Source organism: Pituophis catenifer, unplaced genomic scaffold (assembly GCF_029215685.1).
Source record: "Pituophis catenifer annectens isolate HBS135680 unplaced genomic scaffold, rPitCat1.0.hap2 SCAF_1, whole genome shotgun sequence".
Classification (NCBI taxonomy): Eukaryota; Metazoa; Chordata; class Lepidosauria; order Squamata; family Colubridae; genus Pituophis; species Pituophis catenifer.
Window position 1 is genome coordinate 73,938,128 of NW_027256881.1, and position 26,430 is coordinate 73,964,557.

At 40.1% G+C, this 26,430-nt stretch overlaps 2 protein-coding genes across 2 annotated transcripts in view; both read left to right on the plus strand.

Annotated features, from left to right (window-relative positions):
• Positions 1 to 15,322, plus strand: part of UNC93A (unc-93 homolog A) — a 38,625-nt gene extending 23,303 nt beyond the window's left edge. The window contains exons 4-9 of the mRNA XM_070951265.1: positions 1,899 to 2,128; positions 4,040 to 4,168; positions 7,694 to 7,905; positions 9,516 to 9,651; positions 11,796 to 11,927; positions 14,772 to 15,322. Of these exons, the coding sequence (XP_070807366.1) occupies positions 1,899 to 2,128; positions 4,040 to 4,168; positions 7,694 to 7,905; positions 9,516 to 9,651; positions 11,796 to 11,927; positions 14,772 to 15,043 (1,111 nt within the window). The 3' untranslated portion in view covers positions 15,044 to 15,322. The remainder of the gene's footprint in view (positions 1 to 1,898; positions 2,129 to 4,039; positions 4,169 to 7,693; positions 7,906 to 9,515; positions 9,652 to 11,795; positions 11,928 to 14,771) is intronic.
• Positions 15,323 to 16,764: 1,442 nt separating this feature from the next.
• TTLL2 (tubulin tyrosine ligase like 2) lies at positions 16,765 to 25,148 on the plus strand. The gene is made up of 3 exons (XM_070951277.1): positions 16,765 to 16,937; positions 20,529 to 20,566; positions 23,515 to 25,148. Exons 1-3 carry the CDS (start codon positions 16,855 to 16,857, stop codon positions 25,146 to 25,148), a joined length of 1,755 nt encoding a protein of 584 aa, XP_070807378.1. The 5' UTR covers positions 16,765 to 16,854.
• Positions 25,149 to 26,430: the final 1,282 nt, after the last annotated feature.

Genomic DNA, 26,430 nt, shown 5'->3' on the forward strand with positions numbered 1-26,430 from the left:
GACACCCCGACAGCATAGCCATAGGGCCTTAGCCTGGGCAATGCTATGTAACCCATGTACTTTAATTTCCACCAACCTCTAGTGAGTACAAAAGAATCAAGAGTATCACATGATAAAAAAACATGGTACCTTTACACAGCAATAAATAAGTTGTACTTTGATCGTTAAACTTTCTAAAAGTCATTTATTCTCGCATTATGAGGACTTATTTTATGTGTTCTTATAAATTGAGATAGTCCTTGACTTACAACCATTCATTTAATGATTGTTCAAAGGCATGACAGTGCTGAAAAAAGTAACTTGCAACCAGGTCTTACATTCACTATACAATCTTCACAATGTCCCCATGGTCATGTGATCAAAATTTCTATGCTTGGCAGCTGACATGTATTGATCATAGCTGCAGCATCCCAGAGCCATAGGATTACCCATTTATGACCTTCCCAGCTGGCTTCCAACAAGCAGTCAACAGGGGAAGATGGATTTCACTTAATGACTGCCCAATTCATTTAATGATCATGGTGATTCACTTAATATCCACAGCAAAAAAGAGTTTATAAAATTGGGCATGACTCACTAACAACTGCTTAGCTTAGCAATGGAAGTTCTGATCCCAGTTTGTGGAAGTTTGAGGTCGTAAGTCGAGGACTATATGCATATTAATCTATCCCTAGTAGGCACAACATCTCAAGTAGATGTGATGTGGATCAGAGATGGCATTCAGCAGGTTCTGACCAGTTCTGGAGAACCGGTAGCGGAAATTTTGAGTAGTTCGGAGAACCAGTAAATATCACCTCTGACTGTCCCTGCCCCCATCTATTCTCTGCCTCCCGAGTCCCAGCTGATCAGGAGGAATTGGGGATTTTGCAGTAACCTTCCCTTGGAGTGGGGAGGGAATAGAGATTTTACAGTATCCTTCCCCTGGAGTGGGGTGGGAATGGAGATTTTACAATATCCTTCCCCTGCCACGCCCACCAAGCCATGCCACGCCCACCAAGCCACGCCCACAGAACTGGTAGTAAAAAAAAATTTGAATCCCACCACTGATGTGGACATTCCAGAATTATAACTAACAATTTTCTCTCAGCCCATCCTATTTCAAAGGACTGTTGTCATGGGGGTAAAAAGAAGAAGAGAGACCTATTCTGTAAACTGCCTTGAACTCTCAGAAATGAGGGAGGGCGTACAAACGTGTGCGTTTGTGTGCCTTCAAGTCAGTTTTTGACTGCTAGCAACTGCCTGCAGTTTTCTTGACAAAGTTTTTGGGAAGTGGTTTGCCATTGCCTACTTTTCTAGGGCTAAGAGGAAGTGACTGGGCAAAGGTCACCCAGCTGGATTTGTGCCTAAAGCAAATCATCTTCTAGTTTTGAGCCTGATGCCTTCATCAATACACCAAACTGACCTTATAAATTTAGGAAATAAATTTTAAATAGGAATGGTAAGGAGTCCATCTGAACAAATTTACCGTATTGTTTCATTCTACACAGCTGCAGCTTCACAGCGTCATTGCACGTAAAATTCTTTACACAGGCCTAGTTTTGATTTTATTAATGCACTGTGGAAACCCTACCCAGAAACAATCCTGTTATACTTGGCAAATAGTGGGTGGACATCACTTGAGTTTCTGGTGCCAACATTGCAAAGATGCAATTTGAAGTTCTGTTGGTGATGCTTTAATTCTATACTTGTGTCATGACTTCTTATGCAACTGTGTAAGGATTTGGCATGAGAGTGAAGATGACAAAACATATGAATCATGATTTGCCTCCCTTGCATTCTGTTTTTGTTCTTGCAGAGGGAGTACAAATAATAAATTTCTCTGAAACTCAGTAGAATGATAAGTATTTTGGGATTATGTTTTGTTTCATAAAAGTAACCAAATTACGTGTTTTTGGCAGGTTCACACTCATCCCCACATCTGTGATCTTAGGGCTGGGAGCAGCTCCCCTCTGGTCAGCCAAGTGCACTTATCTTACCGTGGCCGGCAATTTATATGCTCAGAAAGTGGGCAAAATTGGAAAACATATAGTTACCCAGTATTTTGGAATCTTCTTTTTGATATACCGATCCTCTGGAGTCTGGGGGAATCTAATAGCATCTCTGGTCTTTGGCCAGACTCCTAATAAAGGTAATTATGGGTTAAAGGTAACCCACCAGTGGTGGGTTTCAAATTTTTTTACTACTGGTTCTGTGGCTGTGGCTTGGTGGGCATGACGTGGCTTGGTGGACGTGGCTTGGTGGGCATGGCAGGGGAAGGATACTGTAAAATCTCCATCCTGTCCCCACTCCAGGGGAAGGATACTGCAAAATCTCCATTTCCTCCCAATCAACTGGGACTTGGGAGGCAGAGAATAGATGGGGGTGGGGCCAGTCAGAAATTTTACTACCGGTTCTCCGAATTACTCAAAATTTTCGCTACCGGTTCTCCAGAACTGGTCAGAGCCTGCTGAAACCCACCTCTGAAGTAAAGAAGATACATGAAGCCTCTGTTATTTGTAAATAATGTAATGGGAAAGGAAATATTTTAAGGCTTTTAAAATTCTTCTCCAGTATTTCAGCAGACCTTTGTTCTCTTACTCTGCCTCTTGGGCTTGCAAATAACTGATTCCAGATATAGTTCATATATTGCCCTAAATCGGAACATAATTTGCTTGATTTTGGTGTAGTATATTAGATAATCCCATGCAATTTTGCACTCGTTTTACTAATCATCTGACAAAGTACCAAGGTGACTCTAATGAATAATGTTTCTAGCATTTACACTAAGGAATCAGCCTATGGATTTATATTCTATTTTAATTGTTTTTATTTTAAGTTTGATTTAATCCTTTAATGAAAGGATAATAGAGGCTAGATGGACTAGAACAGTAGTCAGTTCTTCTAAGAAATTGTTTGGGATTGAATGTTACTAATTAAAATCACTGATAATGAGCAATTTTACGAAGTTGTATTCATAATGGATAAAATTCCCTGATTGACCAAACATTACTATTAGGAACAAATCAGAAACTGTTAGTGGTACTCTTGAAATGTTTCATAAGGTCATATTCATCTCAAAGGCACAGTTATTGGTTTGGGGGAAATCACAAACAATTGTTCTATTTTATCATGTGCATTAACCCATTAGCAAATTCTTGGTATAATTGCTTGAACTTCTGGACCACGGAAAGTAATTTAGAGAGAAGGACTTTGCAGCAGGAATGCACACGAAAGACCACTTAGGAATTTATTTTTTTATAACAGAGTGTACAGAGGATTAGAATGGCCCCCAAGCAGAGGTGGGTTTCAGTAGGTTCTGACCAGTTCTGGAGAACCGGTAGCAGAAATTTTGAGTAGTTCAGAGAACCGGTAGTAAAAATTCTGACTGGCCCCTCCCTCATCTATTCTCTGCCTCCCAAGTTCCAGCTGATCGGGAGGAAATGGGGATTTTGCAGTAGCCTTCCCCTGCCATGCCCACCAAGCCACGCCCACCAAGCCCACCAAGCCATGGCCACAGAACCGGTAGTAAAAAATTTTGAAACCCACCTCTGCCCCCAACTCTGTTAGCCTTTCATAAGGACCTGAAAACCTGGCTATGTTCTCCTGCCTGGGGTGCTCAGGGTGCAAATGGCCCCATTTCCAGGCTATATTACTAATAGACCAAATATCTTTCTCCTATATATATTTAATCTGGATGTTTTAAAATGTTTTTAGTATTTTTAATTGTAATATACGTTTTTGAATTGTAAGTCACCCAGAGTCATTGACTGAGATGGGTGGCTATAGAAATCGAACGAACGAATGAATGAATGAATGAATGAATGAATGAATGAATGAATGAATGAAAAAACTCGGAGAATATCATAGACCCTACGGATATTGCTTGGATTAGAAATAAGAACACCAAGGCACTTTAAATTTCCTTGAAATAAAGCTTGAAAACTGATGACAGAGAATCACAAGTGGATTGTATATTTGGCCTTCATTTGCATATACACCATTCATTTTTAATGGTGACCATTAATAAATCCCTGTTTCCTTTTTATGTTTTTAATATTAGCGAATCTCACAGAAGCAGATCTGGAGTGCTGTGGTATAGGCAGCTGCATGGTAAACACCACAAATAGGACTGTGACGTCAAAAGGACCATCTAATACTTTGATCTATACTTTGATGGGAATCTACACAGGTAAGCTCTCTCAGGCATCTTTGGCATCTGATGAAGGAAAGTGTGAATAATTTGTATGTATAATGTATTAGAGCACATTTTAAAGTTATATAATGCTGGACTTTACTAAAGCTAGGTTCTTGGTTTAGGTAGTGCTTTGATGGGAGATTATCTAGGACAGGGGTATCAACTCGATTTCATTGCGGGCCACATCAGGGTTGTGTTTGACCTTGGGGAGCTAGAGTGGGTGTGGCCAGGGTGGGCATGGCCAGCTTGACATCATTCGTGTCAGGGGTGCCTGTGGTGGCCCAAGCACTCTGCCGGCAAAAACAGGCTCCCAAGCTCCATTTTCAGCTGCAATTGCCTCCTGCAATACTCTCCCAGAGAAAACATAGCTCAGAGTTCCATTTTTGCTGGCAGAGGGTTGCAGGAGGCCGTCGCAGCCGAAAATGGAGCACGGGAGCCCATTTTTGCTGGCAAAGGTACCACGGGCCGATCCTTTGCTGTTTCCAGGGCGGCCTTGCAGGCCAGATCTAAGTATCCCGTGGGCCGAATCTGGCCCGCAGATCTTGAGTTTGACACCCCTGATCTAAGAAATTTGCTTTTCATGCCTTGAGCTCCATCATGACAAGATTTAAATGAATAAATTAATATATCAAATGTTGAGTTCTTAATTGTGAGATAGTTCAGAATGGCATAGAGCAGTGATGGCTAACCTTTTTGCCATCGTGTGCCAAAAGTGGGGGGAACGAGGTGGGGGGGCCATGGGCGTGCCCACCCACACCTATAATTCTATGCGCCCCACCACCTATGCATGCGCATGTGACACCCTCCTGCACTCCCCCTACTTTTGGCACATGATGGCATGGTGGGCCCAGTAGGCCCATTTTTTGCTCTTCCCAAGCTCCAGAGGCTTTCTAGGAAGTTGGCCAACGGGCCGTTTCTGGCCTCTGGAAGGCCTCCAGGTGTGTGGGGAAGGCCATTTTCGCCCTCCCCAGGCTTCTAGAAAGCCTCTGGAGCCTGGGGAGAGAGAAAAATGGGCCTTCCCCATACATCCCCAGGCCCTCTGGAGGCAGGAAACAGCCTGTTTCCCTACTTCTGGTGGGCCCAGAAGGCCCGAAAATCAGCTGGCCAGTGTGCACATGCACGCCGGAGCTGAGCTCGCGTGCCCACTGGTATGGCTCTGCATGCCACCTGTGGCATAGGTTCACCATCACGGGCATAGAGCATAAATCTATTCTCTTCTGAAAACCCTCAAATAGAGATCAAGGTTGACCAGCGATGAGGATCAATGGCGCTGAACTTCAATATATGGAAAATCATTAATTGACCAAAGTCAAATAAGAAAAATTGGGAGGTTTACAATAGGATCCCCTAAGCTTTAAAAAGGATTTACAAATTATTCATATATTTTACATACTAAAATTAAATATTAAAATGAGAAAAGTGACATCTTACATATATATAGAATCCCTACATGTAAGATTTGAACAGGATATTAGAGAATACTCCAGACCAGAGAAAGAATCTACTCTTAAAGCCTCCCTGACATCAGATGGCTCTCTAGTTTCTGTTTAAATGCTTTAGTGAAGGAGAGTCCGCCATCTCTCAAAGCCATCCATTCCCTTATAAGAAGACCTTTTATTTTTAGGAAGGGTTTTTTTTTCCCTAACCCAATCAAAAACATCTCCCTTTTAATTTAAATCCATTGTTTCTTGTCTGTCCTTGAAATATTCTTAGGAACATTGCAGAAAGTATTGGATCATGTTCTGTGGTGTCTGTGTTCATAGCATACAAGGCTTTTCTGGATTTCTCCTTCACTCAGGATCGAAGGCATGGTGTGTAGGAAGCTATCTGAATTGAATCAGAATTAAAAGCTATAGACCAGTGGTGAAATCCAAATCATTTTACTACCAGTTCTGTGGGTGTGGCTTGGTGGACGTGGCACGGGAAGGATACTGCAAAATCTCCATTCCCTCCGTACTCCAGGGAAAGGATACTGCAAAATCCCCATTCCCTCCCCACTCTGGGGCCAGCCAGAGGTGGTATTTGCTGGTTCTCCAAACTACTCAAAATTTCCGCTACCGGTTCTCTGAACTGCTTAAAATTTCCACTACCAGTTCTCCAGAAACTGTCAGAACCTGCTGGATTTCACCCCTGCTATAGACCAAGTCTATAAGTAAAAGCTATAGGCCAAGTCCAAGCATTTATCTGAAATAGTATAGGATTCCCTGCTCGAGCAGGGGGTTGGACTAGAAGACCTCTGAAGTCTCTTCCAACTCTATTATTTTATGTTCTAAGTTAGTAATTAGAACAAGTTGGAAGAATGCTGGAAAACCAGAAGTTTAAAAAGAATATCCATAGGGTATAGGAAAATGTATGATAGTTTAATTGCAATATGAAGTCCTCTTGTATTTTTTTCAAGTCTAAGAGGATTGGCTAACCAAAAATGGTACACAGAGTTAATCTGGAATTTGAGAACATTTCAGTGAGACATTCCCACCTTTGCTTCTCAGTGGCTCACTACAAGGGACAGCTGTGCACACATTCCATTAGGTATTGATAAAGAATATAATACAAACCAAAGTCAACTTCTCACCTGGGTGTTTATTGCAACTAAACTAAAATATTGATGTGCATTTCCAGGAGGTTATTCAAAATGGTTGATCTTCCTGGTGAATCCTGGATAAGCTCTGTTCCTCAGCAAACAGTTTGAAAACCACTAATATATAATTATTAAGTGTTAACGCCATTTCTTGGTTGGCATTCAATATGATTCAGTTCAACTGTAGTTAATGCAGCATGGATTTGGCTATTTTTATTCCTATGTTGTGAGATCCACAGCCTGTGTCAAGGGAGAGGCTACACCCCCAAATCACTGAGCCGAATATTTTCAAATTTCAAATATTAGGGATCAAAAAGTTATGCTTTGACATGATATGCTTTGAAGGTAACATTTTCCATTCAAAATATGAACAGAAAAACGGTAAATCTTACCAAATTCTGAATATTTTGTAGATCATTTCAATTCTATATTCAATCCATTTGATTGGATTGAATTTACTTCAGCTTCCATCAATATAATATAATAAAAATTAACATTTCCACTTTCAGTATAATGTCCTTTCACATGTAATTCAGAAAATACTATCATTGCAAGGAAATGGCTCAGAACATATGCTCATCTGGAGCAGAAGCAATATTGACAGATGTGTGATACTATATTCATGCTAATCTCAGTAAAGCCTTTGATTTGACCTGGAATGGTAACAAATGTTGTATGCAACAGCAGATTGTGGGGTTGTTTTTTTCCTTGCTGCTGTCATAACACAAACGTCACAGCTGAGCAAAAAGAATTGTGCAAAACGGATGCCCAAAAAGTATTTTGCTTTGGGTTAAAGTAAGACATTTTTAATATTGCTAATTTAAATTAGTAGCACTTAATAAGCCAAGAAATATGACTTTATTATTAAACACCAATTTTTCCAAACACAACAATGTACTCTGTTGATTTTGTTTGTTCAACTATTTCCTTTTCTTTCTCAGCTAGTGAGATTCTAGCTGTGTTGCTAGTGATTATATTTCTGGATCAAATCTCAACCAACCAAGCAGAGAGTGAAGAAAAGCCCGTGTCATCCTTTAGATCCACTTTTCTGGAAACATTTCAACGTCTTAAAGATAAACGCCAGTGTCTCTTGATACCGTTGACTATGTATAGTGGACTTGAGCAGGGATTCCTGGCTAGTGACTATAATAAGGTGGGTTATAAAATATAGGTTTATCTAATCTATTTCAGGTGCTAAGTGAAAAAATGCAGAAGGAGCAGAAGTTCATCACAGAATCTCACCACAGAGTACCCAGTGTAGACACTCTCTCAAGGGACTAGAAAACTCATCTAAATGATGTGCCACCAGATGTAGTCATCTGTACATTTCCTTTGGCTCTAATTCTTGGAAATATTTTAAAAAGAAACAATACAATCAGTTGGGAATTATATTGGGATTAAAGACGCACAAGTATAGGTAGCAAGGCCTTCTAGGATAACTATTTTCTAGGCATAGTTTTTGTTTCTGTACACAGTAAAAACTGTTAATTTATAAACCACTTCATCAAAGTAGCTTACTCAAAGAGTAGGTAGGTAGGTAGATGATAGATAGATAAATAGATAGATAGATAGATAGATAGATAGATAGATAGATAGAGATAGAGAGAGAGAGAGACAGACAGACAGACAGACAGACTGATTCCTTCCTTCCTTCCTTCCTTCCTTCCTTCCTTCCTTCCTTCCTTCCTTTGATTTCTATAGCTGCTCATCTCAGCAAACAACTCTGAGCAGCTCACAATTCAAAACATATATTACAATTAAAATTTGAAAAAACATCAAAAAACAATAACAACAATAAAAAATGTTAAAACAATAAAAGCTATTAAAACGTTTGAGTACATACAAAAACGAGACATCTGTCCCATTAACAATATAGCGAGGAGGCAGAACCCTTGGCGCATGTAATGCTCCAAGCTCAGGAGCATAGCCAGGTTTTTATATTCCAGTTGCATCAGAATTAAAACTTTCAGAATTCTTCATCAATATGTCCAAAGAATTCCATCTTTGCTAAGAATTCCAATGTGTTGAAATGACTGGTGGGTTTTTTATTATTATTATTACATTTATATGGCCACCGGTGGAATTCTGAGTACTGAACAAATATTAAAACATAATATAGAACAATTAAAAAAAAACAAGTTGAGGCACCTATTAAAAAAAACTCATCGTCAACATGTTACACATACAAATGCCAGAGTTCCATTAGTATCCAGTTCCAATGCTGGGGGAAAAGCCAAGCCTTTACAACCTTCCAGAAGGCCAAAAGGGGTGGGTCTGTCCAGGGGGAGGCTCTTCCGTAAGGCAGGCCTGCCGTACACTTCCCAGAACCTCCGAGATGACCTTGTTTCATCAAGGAGACCCTGAACATGTTACCTCTATTAGATTACTGGAACAGGCGGAAACCAAAGGGATAGGTATCAAGCAATTACAACACACCTGGAGGATACTACTTTGAGGATGAGTAGGTTGTGTCTTTTCAACTCCAGGTCCAGTTTTCACTTGTTTTTGTGTTTAAGAACAGCTGCAGTAACTGATCAAAGTCCTAGTTGTCTACCCATATTGCACAGCACCTGCACTCTGCATTTAGAGGCTTATAGCGAGACAGAGAATAGTGCTTTATTGATCATGTAAGTGTTGCATGAATATTCAACACCTACACTCTGAAGCACTCATCAGGCCTTTAACTGCAAACAAGAAAATTGAAGCTGCTGCTCTGTATAATAAAATAACTGTGGGCACTTCTCTTTCTCGCTTTCTTTCTAGTCCTATGTGACCTGTGCGCTTGGGATAAACTTCGTTGGGTATGTGATGATCTGCTTTTCAGCTACAAACTCACTCGCCTCCCTGCTGTTTGGCAAGATTTACCAGTTCACCGGTAGAAAGCTTCTTTTTACATTGAGTAGGTAAAAGCTAACTGGGTGCTTGCATACTGTAATGGCCTAAGTGGATTTGACTTGAGCTTTGAGGAATAGAATACAAGCAGGGGTGGGCTTCAAAAAGTTTAGCAAGGGGTTCTCTGCCTGGTTGCTGGGTAGGCATGGCCATGGTGGGCGTGGCCTAGTTGGCCTCCTGCATCATGGTGGGGTGGCATTTTTGTCCTCCCCGGGCTACAGAGGCTTTCTTTGAGCGAGGGCGAAAATGGCCTCCCCAGGTTCTGCAGCAGGGGTGGGTTCTAAATTTTTTTACTACCGGTTCTGTGGGTGTGGCTTATTTTGTGGGTGTGGCTTGAAGGTCATGTGACTAGGTGGGCGTGGCTAGCTGGTCAGAGTCATTTCTGGAAGGTCCTTGCACTTACGACCAGTCCTCGCACTTACGACCCGACTCATTTGTTTGCTTTTAACACTGATCAGCTGTAGGACGGCCCTTTGAAGCCCCGCGGCAAGAGTTTAAACAGTTTTTTTCCCTCTAGTCATCAGCTGGGACTCAGGAGGCAGCAATAGATTGGGGGTGGGACCAAATAAAAGATAAGAATAATGTGGGGGGGGTGGGAGGGCGGGGGGGGAGAACCGGTTCGGTGACATCATATCATCACCGCTACGGGCTCGGCCGAACCGGACCAAACCGGGAGGAACCCACCACCGTTCTGCAGGCCTCTGGAGGCTGGAAACGGCCCATTTCCAGCCTTCCCAAACCTCCAGTAGGCCCTTCCCAAGCCTCCACGCACACCCTGCACTTACCTGCATCCAAAATGGGCCATGTGGGGACTCCTGGGAGGGGCGGGCTGGGCGAGGCCAGCCAGGAGTGGGATTTTGGGGTTCTCCAAACTGTAAAGAATCTTAGCTAGAGATTCTCCTGAACCCCTGCGAACCCCCAGCAGCCCACCCCTGGATACAAGTTAAGCAATTGCTCAAGGACATAGTCAATCTAGAGAACTTCCCATCACTAGCAAGATAACAAAGCAACTGTCCCAATAGTTATATAAATATATTTTCTAAATCAGTAACTTTATTGAAAAATTCTCCAAGGGTACCAGAATTATAATTCACTATAATTCCAAGAGTTCTCAGAAAACCGTCTGTAGGTAAAGGAGCTGAAGGTTTCCAACTTGGAGAAGGTGTTCTGGAAATCACCTGATCTATGGGCTTCATGAAATTTTGATCCAGCTTATTAATTTCAGTACCTGACCTCATATCATCAATTCTGGTACTCTTTTTATAATGTATTCATATAGATAATTATTATTTTTTTTACAAAAAAATTGGTCTTAGGGCTGTGCATACTTTGAAAATGTTTTGGAAGAATTGCTTTAGATCTTACATAAATGTGACTATTTTGCTATCCATTGGAATAGCCTTGGGAAAAGGAGGCTGCTGCTTTAAAGGCATATTACAGCAGCAGCATCTTTTTAGAGGCTAATGTGGCAGCTTGGGAAAAGGCTGCCTGAATGAGAGAGGTCAGGTGATATATGGAGTACTTGTTCCATAGAACCATAGAGAGGAAGAGACCTTAGAGGTCATGCAGACCAGCATTTGGCTCAGTGCAAGATTCCCTACAGCAAGGGTGTCAAACTCGCGGTGTGATGTTGTTGTCATGTGACGTATTGCAACTTTTTTCCCCCTTCGCTAAATCAGGGGTAGGAGTGTGGCCAGCACATGACACATCCGTCCCGCGGGCCGCGAGTTTGACACCCCTGCTCTGCAGTATATCTAGTAGATGATCATCCACATTCTGTGGGAAACCTTTAGCAAATGAGAACTTCCCACATAATGTGGCAGCCTTTTCCACTGCCTAACACTTCATACAATCACGAGATTCTTCCTAATGTCTAATCTAAACCACCTTCCTTCATTTTAACCCACTGGTTTTAGTCCTGTCCTTTGTGGCAATAGAAAATATAATTTCTAAGGTTGAGAAACACTACCTTCATTTTTTCCTTGTCTGGACCAATCCTGCTTCTTTCTTCCAGAGTTTACTGGGTGCTAGAAAGGAAGTTATAGGTAAGGTGCATATTGGGTCCTACGAAGCCAAGCAGTTCTTAAATTCATAAAGTGTGAATTGGAATGTTCTTTACTGTTTTCTCATGATCTTTGCTTCGTCCAACAGGTGCCATTCTCTATCTCAGCTGCATAATAGCGCTATTGCTCTGGAAACCTCACTCAAACCAACTTGCCCTATTTTTTATAATACCTGCCATCTGGGGTGTAGCAGATGCTATCTTGCAAACACTAACCAACGGTAAGCATTTATAGTGAGAGAAGGCCAGCAGAAAGATGAAATAGGATTGTAGGCTTTATGCAAAGGAGATAATATCAGCAACTGTATTAGCCTTGCTGGAAAGGGCTTCCTCAGCATGAACTGTTGGATTGAACTATGTTCTGTTTGTGGATGGCCATTTAGGCCTGTCCTTCTGTGCACAATGATCACGCTCTATTTCTATGCCAATCTGATGAATTTTTAAAAAACTGCAGGAAGATCCACCTACATTTCTGTGTCCGTAAAAATGTATACAATTTCTTGAACATATATGTAGTTGCATTTTTCCTTAATACGTGCCTTTTAATGCAATGCTTTTTACAAAGCATGCTTCCCCCCCCCCCAACACCTTCTCCATTTTAGTAGAAAGAAAATACATTGTAAAATTCTGAAAAGGGAAAAACCTGAAGGATTTTGTATTGCAGTTTCGATAGTCAGCAATGGTGGAATTCAAATTGTTTTACTACCGGTTATGTGGGTGTGGCATGGTGGGCATGGTGTGGCTTGGTGGGCGTGGCTTGGTGGGCGTGGCAGGGGAAGGATAGTGCAAAATCCCCATTCCCACCCCACTCTGGGGCCAGCCAGAGGTGGTATTTGCTGTTCTCCGAACTACTCAACATTTCTGCTATCGGTTCTCCAGAACCTGTCAGAACCTGCTGAATAGCACCCCTGATAGTCAGAGTTTTGGATACACCAGTTCCCTTTAAAATAATGAACAGAGTAAACTTCATTCCAAACCCATAAAATTATTTGATCCCTGAGGATTGTTAAAACGTAGCAACACTTAATACATTTATCTTAGAAGGCAACATATTCTGCATACTCCCTCTAGAATTTCACTGCCAGGGAGCGGCCTGGCATCAGTCAACCTTAGTAAGACCCTTTGAAGGAGGTGTTTTTTTTACTGTTTGCCACCTTGAAGTTCTGTACCACCCCGCAACCAGACTTGTTTAGGTTTCATTCAAAGATCTTTGTGTGTTTCTGCTTGCCTTTTCAATTCCGAGAAATGGTAAGCTCAAATTACTAAACTAACACTACAAAAGGAGATGGAAAGAACAGGACAATTAAGAAAGATCATTGTTAAACTATCATAATGTAACATAACAGCCTATTTTATATCTGTTGGTTGTTTTTTTACAATCCATTTGAAAGTTATGGGTGAAGATTTATTTTTATCATTCACATTGACAAATAGTATCCTTAGCTGATCTCAGAAGCTAAGCAAGATTAACTCTGATGAATAATTAGAGAGGAATTGCCTGGGATTCCCAGAATTGTAGGTTGGACAGAATTTTTGTAAAAGTAAGGTGAAGCTCTGAAGAAGACAATGGCAAATTATATATCACTGCTCCAAATCATCACATAAATCAGGGGTCTCCAACCTTGGCAACTTTAAGACCTGTAGACTTCAACTCCCAGAATTCCTCAGCCAGCAAAGCAAAGCAAAACACTGATCTAAATTATCTAATGGTTACATGAGTTCATGCTAAGTACTATTCATTGGGCACTAGTGTTATAAAAGCGGCATACCCCCTGAAGAATCTAATGTCTGTTCCTATAGTCTCTATAAAAGACCCTGTATGCTCTCCTTGCATGCTCAGAAGTTCTTTTTTTTTCTTTCACAGGGTAGTTAAATAGTAGACTGAGATGACTTACACTGTCTGTTCTAGTTGTGGTCATTAAGCAAACCACTGCAGGTAATTAAGTGCAACATCACATAACTGGGTCTTCATTGGCTCTGCTTTTTCTGAAGTCAGCTGTGAATGTCACAAATGGCAATCACATGTTCACGGGACGCTGCGAGTATCTTAAATTCACACCAATTGCAAAGTGCCCAAATCACAATCACATGATCATAGGGATGCTGTAACAGCCACAGCTTTGAGGACCAGTCATAAGTCTCTTTTTTCAGCGTTGTCATCACTTCAAACAGTTGTTGAATGAATGGTCAGTAAGCAAGAACTATCTATATACTACTCCAAGCTATATGCTGAGCCTTGGCCCAGTTCTCTCACGAAAGGATCATTACATTTTAAGGAGAATGGTCAAAAATTCATCAGCATTCAGAACCGAAGCAAGCTGTCTTTTAGAGTTGGGAGCTACTACTAATCAAGAGCTCCCCCTAAAGCACACCTAAAGAAATGCAGGATTCAGTCTCATTCATCCCCGATAACATTTGTTCAGAATATGTGTGCGCTGCATTTAAATTTGCAAAGCTAAAAATATCTCAAGCAGCAAATGAGGGCAAACCCACTTCTCTGTCTAAAAAGAGAAAAGCCTCAATGAAGTTTTGCCATTCAGAGCAGAGATATGTGAGCCAAAGGATTTGATGCAGTGGTGAAATCCAAATTCTTTTACTACCGGTTCTGTGGGCGTGGCTTGGTGGGCATGGCAGGGGAAGGATACTGCAAAACCTTTATTCCAACCCCACTGCAAAATCCCCATTCCCTCCCCACTCCTGGGGGGAAGGATATTGCAAAATCTCCATTCCCACCCCACTCTGGGGCCAGCCATAGGTGGTATTTGCCGGTTCTCCAAACTACTCAAAATTTCCGCTACCGGTTCTCCAGAATCTGTCAGAACCTGCTGGATTTCATCCCTGGTTTGATGTGATCAGGACACTGCTTCCCTGCAGCCATAAAAGGTATCCCAATCTATAACAGAGTGCCCTGCAAATACTTGATACTAAAGGAAAGGTATAATAAAAGATTTTAATGCAGAATCACCTTTGTTTGAAATAGGTGACAACTGTTGTTTAAAAAGACATAAATCTGAGCTGATGTTGTAACGGTTATCTGATATCATTCTCTCATTTATTTTTTATAGCTCTCTATGGAATTTTATTTGAGAAGCACAAAGAGGCAGCCTTTGCAAATTACCGCCTGTGGGAGTCATTGGGCTTTGTCATAGCCTTTGGCTACAGCACCTTCTTAAGCGTCTCCATCAAACTGTATATTCTGGTAACTCTACTGATTGTGGCAATGGTCTTATATGGAGCAGTTGAATACCTGGAATCCAAGGTGTCTTCTAGAACACCTCACACTGCTAACGAGGAGCCAATCACATCACAGCAAGATGCTCAGTCAACCAATCTCTAATTAAGGAAATCTATGTAGAAAAGGTTCTAAATCAAAGCTTGCATAAGGATATTTACTGGACAACAGAGCAAGGCCTGAATGATGACCATGAGAAGGCTCAAGGCACTGCTATAACAACGTGCATAGGGTTTTTTTGATTCTACTTTTGTGATAAGACTGTGCAGTATTATGAACTTTCCTTGTACAGACTGAGCCCAACCTACTTCATAGGATGGTTGTAATGGGGAACAAATCAGAGGATGGAGTCCAGTGTAGGCCACCTGAATTCCTGGAGCAAAGATAAATAGTGGAAAAATATAGCACTGATTTTCATTTTACCTTTTTTTTTAAGTGGTTTTTTTTTCAGAATCAAGAAAATATTCCTAGACTTTCTTTTCTTTTTTTAATTGTATAATCTCTACTCTTTTTCTCTGCTGGTGACTTTTTTTGTCTCTTGCACTATTTTAAAAATTAAAAATAAAAATAAAAACTACACTATTTCATAGATCCCAGCAAAAGGAAGTATAGAAATGAACTGCTGAAGTTAGTTTCTATTGGCTGAACCACTCTGGCCAATTGAGTGCCTTCAAGGTGTGGAACAGGGGAAAATGGAGCGCAGCAGAGAGACACGATCTGAGCTCCCTTTGAAGATAATTAGGAAGTTGGTAGGATTTCCTAATTATTATTCTTTTTTCCTTCTTTCTGGTGACTGGGCAGCTAGACATTGCTAATCAACCTTTTATACAGGTAGGTCTTGATGTACAAACACAACTGAGCCCAAAATTTCCATTGCTATGCGAGACAGTGGTTAAGTCAGTTTTGTCCCATTTTACAACCTTTTTTTTGCCACAGTTGTTAAGTGAATAACTGCAGTTATTAAGTTATTAAAATGGTTGTTAAATCCCCATTGTCTTTGCTTTTCAGAAGTTTGCAAAAGGTGATCACATGACCCTAGGACACTGCAGCCATCATAAATACGAGTCAGTTGCCAAGCATCTGTACTTTGTTCATATGAATGTAGGGATGCTGCAATGGTCATAAGTGTGAAAAATGGCCATGAGTCATTTTTTCATTGCCTTTGTAACTTTGAATGGACACTAAATGAATTGTTGTAAATCAAGGACTGCCTATACGAATGTCACTTAATCTGGGAGATGTGCTTTAGCAACTTCTGCATTTCCCCCCCCCCCTTTTTTTAATCTTTGATTCCCTAAAGTCACTCTTAAAAAATGCAGAATATATCTATCGGGAATAACAAATGATATGGTCTAAATCAAACAGTAACATTATGAAATTGCAAATTACAATGAATTCTTTTTAAAACTGAAAAAGACAAAAAGGTTTTTTACTATTAATATACCAAAGAGAAGAAAGAATAAAATAACATTTTTTTAATCAACTTCTGCAGCAATCCTTCTAGGCATTTAATGGCTGCAAATATCTCTGCTCTTGTTTCTACTCTTGTTAAGAAAACTTAACTGATGAGCTTTGCATGGGTCCAGCAAGAACAAGAGCTGACAAAGTAATTGGTCATCTATGATCTCTCTGATCCTGCTTGAGACAGGGAAGTAAATGCGCTAAAGAAAAGAAAGGGGTAGCTGAAGGTTTTTGTGACGATGGCAATATTTGCTTGTGTTTCTAAGATCTGTTTCACATTGCTAGGCAACTGTTTGAAACTTTGTGATTTATTTGCTCCATGAAAGATGCAGGTAAGAAGCAGCTATTAATGCTTATTTCGATAGCTTCTGAATTTTCATCTGAATTTTAAAAAGTCAACCAAAGTAGAGATGCAAATTTAGATGATGCCTTTTCCCTGAGTCAAGGCTGGACAGATGGGTTGTGTTGAAGACCATGAGGATAATTGCTATGCCCCAAGAGCACCGGCACTATCATCCAAACTCACCCAAGGAGAAAGGTATGTGAACCTTCCACTCCCAAAGAACTATAGATCTTAGCTCACTTCCAGAAGAGAAACTGAGTTGAGAGCAATAGGAATAAAATGGGTAAAACCCCCCCCTCAAAAAAAGCAAAACCCAAATTGGAAATTAGATTGCTGGAGGCAAGCTTGGGAGCACGAGGATTTACCAACTTCCCAGAGGACTGGCTTATGTTTGAAAGATTGCCAGATGACAGATCTGCTAGAAGGTATCTTTTACAAGAAAGCCTTCCAGTCCAAGATCAAGAAGCTATGGCAATGAAGTTATCCATGTATAGGGAATTCCTGGACAACAAACTATGCTGTACTTATAGCACGAAAGGCTAAATAAATATAATGTTGGAAGAAATATCCATCTGGTATCAGGTCTGGAAGCCATCTTTGCATTGGATCTTCAGGCCTGCTACATTTAGTGCTGTGGGAAACTGGGAAGGGGGATTGTATGGAGCAGGGGAAATATATAGTCATAACAACATTCCACTCTCTGAGTGTCAAGGACATGTTGCCCTGTACCTGGAGCGGTGTTCCTGGGAGGCTTCTCCAGTTGGGGTGGTGCATTGATTGGGCCATGTAATGGACATGTGGGTGCTGGGCAGGGACTTGGACTTTTCTATGGGTGGAAAAACTTGGAAGCTTTCAGATTCGGGTTTTCCCAGATGTGCCAATATGACATCTCTAATAAAATGGAACTTTGAGGAACTTCGAGCCTCAGAATCTTATTTCGTTGGGGGTGTTACTTGGAACCCTGACATCTGGTTCAGTTCCAAGCTGGAAGAAAGACACTGGAAACATAGAGGCTGATGAAAAGATGGTTTAATGATAAACAGAACCACCACCATTTATGGTTCTGGTGCAGCTAACAAAATGGAGTTGAAGGGAGGGTTTTTTATACCTACATTTAGGCTTTACACTTGAGCTTCCTGTTCCTGTGCAAGAACATGTGTTCTATTGGCTATTGTCAAATTCCTATGGGGTCGTGTAGTGGTTATGTAGGGGTTATAGCTGGCTGTATAGGCAAAAGAGAAAATGCAAATCCTTGGTGTTTGTCTGAGCTAATCTGGTCAGCCTCTGGTTTATTGTTTATCTGAGCTCCCAGGTGAAGTTTGGACTGCTCTGGGATAGTACAATGAAAGGGCTTGTGTTCTGAAAGAGTGTTGGGCAATTCCTATTGTGGCTTAATGGCTTTGTCCTGTTTTGGATCTTGAGTGAGGGGGCTGCTTCTAATCCTACCATTCTGCATTTGTTCGGACTTTGCTGCAGGGAGTTTCAAAACATCCTGTCTTGAATGGATTACCAAATCTGCATTTCTAAAAGTTTCTGCTTGGGGGCAAGGAGACTGGAGCTGCTTCCCGCCTCTAAAAAAACAACAACTATGTTTCTCCATTAGGGAAATATAATATTCTGCCTTTTTAATATTTCCCAAAATGTTTCATTCTTCTGAGGGGTGGGTGCTGACTTTCTACAATAACAAAGGAATTAAAACTGCAGCTTACCTTAAAGTTTACATCTAATAAACAATTATTTCAAATGGTAGACACCACAGCATCAAAGATTCTGCATTACAATATAGCAATTGCACTTAGACTTATATACCGCTTCACAGGTATATGGTTTACAGCACTCTCTAAGTGGTGTACAGAGTCAGCATATTGTCCCCAACAATCTGGGTCCTCATTTTACTGACCTTGGAAGGATGGAAGGCTGAGACAACCTTCAGCTGGTCAGGATTGAGGGAATCGAACTCTTGGCAGTGTGAGCAGAGTTAGAATGCAATACCATATTTTAATCACTGCTCCACCACGGCTCTCTCTTAAGTATAGCTGCTTAATTAAATGCAAATAGAACCACAAGGAAAACAAATGTGCAACAGATATTTTGATTTCATCTTTTGTTCAAATCTCTGTGGGAATCAAATATGATACAGTGTTTGTTGTCCACTCTACACAACTGTATGTCAGAAACAGATAATAGAGATTTGGCAATCATCCAGTGAGTGATATTGGACTATCACTGAATATTCTGTTGAGAAGAACAAAAGAACAAGGAAACAGAATGTTGGAATGGGCAACCTGAGCCACATCATGAGTTTCTATGGCGATTGGGAACTTGTAAACAATACATTCAAAAGGTGGATTTTCCTCAAAAGGTGGGCAATTAGAATGGAAGAAAGAAAGCTTCAAATTGGCATGAGATGGTCAAGATGACACTCTGGGAAAAGGAAGATTCCAGCCATGGAAAAGATAAAATTTGCACAGCTACGGAAGAAATATGGTTTGCAATGTTTTCTTACAGATAATTGTCTCCTAGCTAAAATGCTGATATTTAGCCATCTAATAATTTCTTAGAAAACAGAAATGATGATAGATAGATAGATAGATAGATAGATAGATAGATAGATAGATAGATATAGATATAGATGGATGGACAGATGGACGGATGGACGGATAGATAGATAGATAGAGGAAGGAAGGAAAAAGAAAGAAAGAAAGAAAGAAAGAAAGAAAGAAAGAAAGAAAGAAAGAAAGAAAGAAAGAAAGAAAGAAAGAAAATGGATAAGAAAGATCTGGTTATCACTAAGCTGTCCAATCCTCATGGTTGTATGTAAATGTAGAACTATTTCTGAAAACTACATTTTTGTTGGTGATAGTGATGGTAGGGTCTTTCCAATTCCTCAGAGAAATATAACTTAACCTGCTTCTTTTCCCTCCAGTGACATTGATTTCACTACAGAAACTATCAGATGAAAAAGAGTTTAAGGGTGAAAGTTTCACAGGGTGAAGAAATAAGGATCAATAAAAGAAGTCAGCAGCCCTGTAATGAAATGGTCATTTCATCTCCTGCTGTCAGTAAAAGAGGTTATGGCATGACTTAAGTAAAAGACAGTATTTTTCCCTCCAAGGAATTTACAAATCTAAATTTAGATGGAGAAGATCAGGAAAGGGCAAAGCAAAACAAGACTTAATACAAGTGAAAGCATTAATGACCGATCGGCATAGAGGACTTTGTAACCACATTGTCAGAACTACCAATGTGATGTGGGAAATCCAGAACAGAAATGTAAGAAACGTGAATGCCAAACTCTGCTTACTGGCCACAGTGAGATTTTTAAAAATCACCTTCTCCGCAGCGACTGAAAACATACCAGGTTGATCTAGTAACCTCAAATGGAATTAAGTGAATTCCAAAGAGTGGAGTAATTGCTAAATAATTTCTACTCTGTCTAGAATTGTTATTTATGAACTTTCATTAATTTTATAATGATTTTTGTACTATTGTTGTTCGTGGAGAAAATCTATCCATGTACTCCTTGGGAGTTGAAAACTATTTAATGGCAGATAATCAGTCAATTAATTATTGCTGTTAATAAAGTTGTTTTTGTTTTTTATGATTTGATGTTTGCTACCTTCAGAACAGAGATATAATAGAGAGATATCTCTACTAGATATAAAGCTCTTTCAGTCCCCATAAAATACCAGGTCATTTCCCATTTACTAGGCTGATCTGAATATGTTACACGTTTTTTTACTATCAGATATTAACAGATAATCATTTACTTTTACATATTTACAGTACTGAAAATCCTGCTGAACCAAGAAGCCCAGGGAAAGGTATTTTTGATTTCTTTAGTTTTAATGTTTCATTTCTGTCAAATTTGACACAAATACACATAAGTTATGCCTATAGACCAGGGGTGGGCAACTGTGGCCCTTTTACAACCTGTGGACTTCAACTCCCAGAATTCCTGAGACAGCTTGGCTGTCTCAGGAATTCTGGGAGTTGAAGTCCACAGGTTATAAAAGGGCCACAGTTGCCCACCCCTGCTATAGACAGAGCATCTGTTTTGTATCTAATGTAGATGGACAGGTAATCCTCAGTTAACAACAGTAATTGAGATCAGCAAATCTGTTGTTAAGCAGCATGGTCATAAAGTGTGATGTCACTGCAGCTTCAGTTGTGGGTTGTTAGGTGAATCTCATGAGTGGTTAGACCAGGGCTGTCAAACTCCCAACCCGCAGGCTGGATGCATCACATGCTGACCACACCCATGGCCAGTTTAGCAAAGGAGGAAAAAGTCCTAATATGTCACCTGACACCGCCGTGATGTGAGTTTGACACCCCTGAGTTAGACAAAATGTCATGCAGTTGCCATTGGCAAATTCTTGCTGTCTTGCCTATTGATTTTGCTGTTGGAAGCCAGTAGTGAAAAGTCACAAATGGTGTTCGTATAACAGCAGGACCCTGCAAATTTTGTAATGGTTGTGGTGCTGTTGCCACTTCAAGGACTGGCCATAAGTTTCCTAATTCAGCACTGTTGTAACTTCAAACGGTTGCTAAAGGAATGGTGATCAAGCAAGGATTACCTATATAGTAACAGGAAAACTGGCCTAGATACTATACATATAAATGGATTTGTTTTAGTTGAGCAGAGTCATCATGAGCTAACGTAGCTCTGGCAGATATGACTGAAAGAGGCCAATCAGCCTGCTGACACCTTATCCTAAAGTTACAATTCTAGGCTTACATAGGAATTCTTACAAATATGAACTCAGCTGAACATGCATGTGATTTGAGTAAATACGCAAGGATCAGTTGGAAGCACTTTAAACCATGAGGATTCCAAGAGCAAATGTAAAAACTGGTAGAAATGTTTGTTTTGCTGTTGGATAACCTACAGTAGGCTGATGCACATGCTCTGACAACCAGGAATACTACTGGAATAGTTTAATAATAGAATATTTATTGTTTCACTGTGTAATACAGGTGTACACTTAGAGCAAACTTCACACTTCAGATAATATCACTGGATGTAACAGTTATGACTCAGATTACAGTTTAAATCAAGGATAGATTATAGCAATATATAATGTATAGATCTTCCTATCTTGTTGTAATCTTCCCTTCCAGTTGTATTGGGCTTCCATAACTAGCAGACTCTCAACTTGACCTCAGCAGAAAACTACTAAAGTATTAGACATGTCAGCCAAGATGAAGCCACTTTATCCAGCTTGTTGCTTTCTGTCAACAGAGGAAGCCACATTCTCTGGAGATTTAAATTCTGAGTTTCTTCTTCTATCTTTCACTTGGCTTTGCATTTGCTACCAAAAGGGAATTGGTGTGCTTATTGACATGTTCAACATTCATGCCCAGGCAAACTTTAGTTCTCAATGTAGCTAATCCCAAATTCCAGTTAAGTACGGCTGGGAATTATCGACACGGAGTCAAATAAATTTATAGAACACAAGGCTGGGAAATTATGGCAAAAAAAAAAAAAAGTTTGCTTTTAATGAACTAGTCAATAGGAACCATTATTCGAAATACAGCAATAGTATTTAGTTAAGAAAAGTGTTCTCTGAAGAATAATATAGGTACAAGTAGTCTTCACTTAATGAGCAATTGTTTAGCAACTATCTGAAATTGCAAGAATATTGAAAAGGTAACTTTACCACAGGACCTCACACTTACAACTGCCACAGTGTCCTCATGATTTCATGATCTGGCTTCCTACAGAGTCAATGGAAAAGCTGGCAGTACAATCAAAATTGCAGCCATGTGGTGTCTCATTTAAGAATCATGTTGCTTAGCAATGGAATTGTCAATCCGAATTGTGGTCATTAAGCGAGGACTGCCTGTATATCAGTGTGAAGCACAGAATTACAAACTTGATGAAGACAAGTAGAGCTTGTGATTCAGATTCTTAAATCAAAAAGTTATCATTATTATTCATGGTTGCTGGTCATGATAGGCATATGATACTTAACAGGACTAGGAGTAGTGGGCCTCTTAATACTAGCCTCTGGGGAATATTAACAGAATGGCCCTAATGAATACATATAGAATAGAATATGGTGCATATGCTTTCAGTGTACATAAAAGAAAATATCCTGTTTGTAGGCATTTGGCTGACTATATTGAATGCTGACTATATATTAGAATGTTTCGACAAGGTATTCTTTGGATTTCAATTAATAGAGCTCTTACATTGTAACAACAGTAAGATATTTGGACTTCCTTTTGGCACAGACAGCTAGGAGAGGAATCTGAACAAGTGATCTGGTTTATAAATATGTCTCATGTTTCAATTATCCAATTAAACCCAATTAGGCTGGGGGGGGGGAAATCAGAGTTTAAGAACAAAACATAGACTTAAGTTGTTCACAATTTGTTCCAGTTTCAGAGCCCTTATTCCCAAAGAAGATTGTCAAATTGTTTCCTATATTCCCACTTAATGTTAAAGATACAGGTTATTTTTATACTATCTGGATTGAAAGAACTTGTCCCAAGATTAGTTTATAGAGCATCTAATTTTTTTTTAGCCTAGAACAGGGGCTCCAAACTTGGCAATTTTCAAGACTTGTGGACTTTTAACTCTCAGCCAGCTGAGGAATTCTGGGAGTTGAAGTCCACAAGTCTTAACGTTGCCAAGATGGCAGACCCCTGGCCTAGAAAATATGAGCTAGCAATAGATAGCAATAGCATTTCTTTTGTGATATCATCATTCACATCAATTGAATGAATTGTTTCTGCCCTACTATTTGCCTCTATTAATTTTTTTTAGAAAGTAAGAGTTCCACAACAGCAAAACAAGTTGAGCCTGGAGGCACCACCAAGGCACTAGTATTCCGGCTCCACGCTAGCGTACCTTCACTAGTTCGTGAAATTTTATTGGAACGTGGTTGGATTGAATACGATGAGCATGAGCAAGATAATGAAGACTGGAACTTGTACTGGAGGAATTGCCCTTTCCGGATGACAGAACACCAGAACATCAAACCATGGCAGAGGCTCAATCACCATCCAGAAACCATCAGAATCACTCGGAAAGATTATTTGGCAAGACATCTGAAACGCATGAAGGGAATTTATGGAACCACCCTTTATGAGTTCAGTCCAGTGGCTTTCATCATGCCCAATGACTATATAAAATTTATAACTGAGTATTCCAAGGAGAGGCAAATACCAGGAAAAAAACTGAGTTACTGGATCTGTAAGCCAGTTGACAGGTCTCGCGGGAGAGGCATCCTCATTTTTCAAGACATTAAGGATTTTGTTTATGACTGCATGGTAATTGTGCAAAAGTATATCAGTAACCCTTTGCTTATTTCTGGATACAAATGGGACCTCCGTATTTATGTTTGCGTTACAAGCTTTTACCCCCTTACAATTTATGTATACGAAGAAGGACTGGTGAGGTTTGCAACAGAGAAGTTTGACCTTAGTTCCCTTGACAACATTTACGCTCACTTGACAAACTCAAGCATCAACAAGTTTGGACCATCATACAGAAAGGACAAAGAAGTCATTGGCTCTGGATGCAAATGGACTTTTAGCAGATTTCGGGCCTATTTACGGAGCTGCAATTTTGATGACCTACTCCTGTGGAAAAGAATCAACCATATAGTCATTCTAACTTTGCTGGCCATCACCACTTCAGTACCATTCACTTCCAACTGCTTTGAGCTCTTCGGGTTTGACATTTTGGTTGATGAGAAAATGAAACCCTGGCTTCTAGAAGTAAACCACAGCCCAGGCCTGCGTTTAGACTGTACCAGTGATGTCATTGTCAAAAGGAAGCTGCTCCATGACATTGTCGACTTGCTGAACTACAAGGAAGCTGATACTCTAAGAAAAAGCAGAGGGACCAATCGGAGGCTTTCGTGCTTCAGCCGATCGCAATATATGCTGACAACCCAGTCAGAGGTCCCACTGGATTTCCTGGCTTGTGGGAAAGGAATCAAATCAGCAACAACTTCCCCTTCTCCATCGTGTTTGCAGATCAATAAAAGAACAGCCACCTATGGCAGAACAGCTAGTGCATCCCCTCGTAAAACGTTGACCTCACAATTACGTGAAAAGATGCACATGCCGCAAACGCCATTATCCAAAAGCAGACAGATGCTAAGAACTAGTCATTCGCTATGTGAGTCTGTGCAGTCCACACATTGGTTTAACTCACTAGAGTTCTACACCCACAAGCCAACTATTCCTCCTTATTTTCTCTCAGATAAAGACAGACGTCCATTCCCCCGTGTAGGTGATTTTATCCTTATATTTCCTTTCAATGATGCAGCACTTGAAGCATCGAAGAATGGAATGAATGTCAAAAGTGTAATACAGGAAATCCATAAATTAATGAGTAAAGAATTACAACCAGAACCTCAAAAATTAAATAAAGCTTTAGTTAACGAGTAGACAAATGGTTTGAGCAATTCTATATTCTTTTTGATTAAAGAGCTTGAAAGCTGATGACAAAAATATAATGTGTGTCATTCCTATACTAGACTTCCTCAACGTGGTGCCCATCAGATGTTCCAGACCAAGGCCTATCTATCTCAGAAAATAAAATCAGTAGAATCCAACACATCCAGCAGGAGAGAAATTTTGGAAGTCTCTCCTATGCACTTCCAAATTTTCTTCCCTTTTTCTTCCTTTGAAACAGTGGTGAAATCCAAATTTTTTTACTACCGGTTCTGTGGGTGTGGCTTGGTGGGCGTAGTTTGGTGGGCGTGGCGAAGGATACTGTAAAATCCCCATTCCCACCCCATTCTGAGGCCAGCCAGAGGTGGCATTTGCCAGTTCTCTGAACTACTCAAAATTTCTGCTACTGGTTTTCCGAACTACTCAAAATTTCTGCTACCGGTTCTCCAGAACCTGTCAGAACCTGCTGGATTTCACCCCTGCTTTGAAACAATTCTCTTCTCAATATAAGTGCAAATGTTGGGAAATTTGCAATGATCTCCTTCAAAATATTACTATATTTATACAAATAATGGAAACAAAAGAGATAAAATATTAACCAATTTATTCAGATTATGGCATTTGAATCAGTAAACAATACAAACAAGTAATGTATCAGTTGTACTAACATATTTTTTTGCATTCAAGTTTAGCATCAAAATTACAAAAGTGAAAATAGAAGGTCAAATAGCCTGTTTCCCATGAACATGTCAAAAATTCAGAAGTCTTTTCTGTGGTCTAACATAGATATGCTGATCCACATATTCATCCTGTCATTGAAGGACCCACACAGGATCCAAACACAAGATGTGACACCAGGTGAGCCTTACCAAACTCAGCACTCTCTATATGACTTGGACTACAAACCACTGATTCTTAGCCATGGAAACAGAGATAATACACATTGTACTCCAACACTTCTAAAAATCACCAACTGGGAAAAATATGTATACCAGGGAAACCAGGGAAACAAATAAAAAGACAGTTGAGTACAGGGAGACTCGGACACAGAGCTCTTGAAATTTACACATCTTAGTACCTGAATTTCTTCACACAGCTGAAAAAATATTATAGATATGCACTCCTGAAGAGTGAAACCTATCTGGATGCAAATGTTTATCCAGATTTCATTTTACTGGCGCAATTTTGGCATTTCTGTAACATAGGGTTTATTTTCACATATGGCACTTGCAAGCTGGGTATAAAATGAAAGCTATAACATTAAAACTCCATTGGA

What these genes read in the sequence shown, in the direction of transcription:
- TTLL2 (XM_070951277.1), top strand. Translation starts at nt 16,855, where the DNA reads ATGGGTTGTGTTGAAGACCATGAGGATAATTGCTATGCCCCAAGAGCA. An exon ending in AAACTCACCCAAGGAGAAAG is followed by an intron (nt 16,938 to 20,528) that starts GTATGTGAACCT and finishes ACATATTTACAG; the next exon opens with TACTGAAAATCCTGCTGAAC. An exon ending in ACCAAGAAGCCCAGGGAAAG is followed by an intron (nt 20,567 to 23,514) that starts GTATTTTTGATT and finishes AATTTTTTTTAG; the next exon opens with AAAGTAAGAGTTCCACAACA.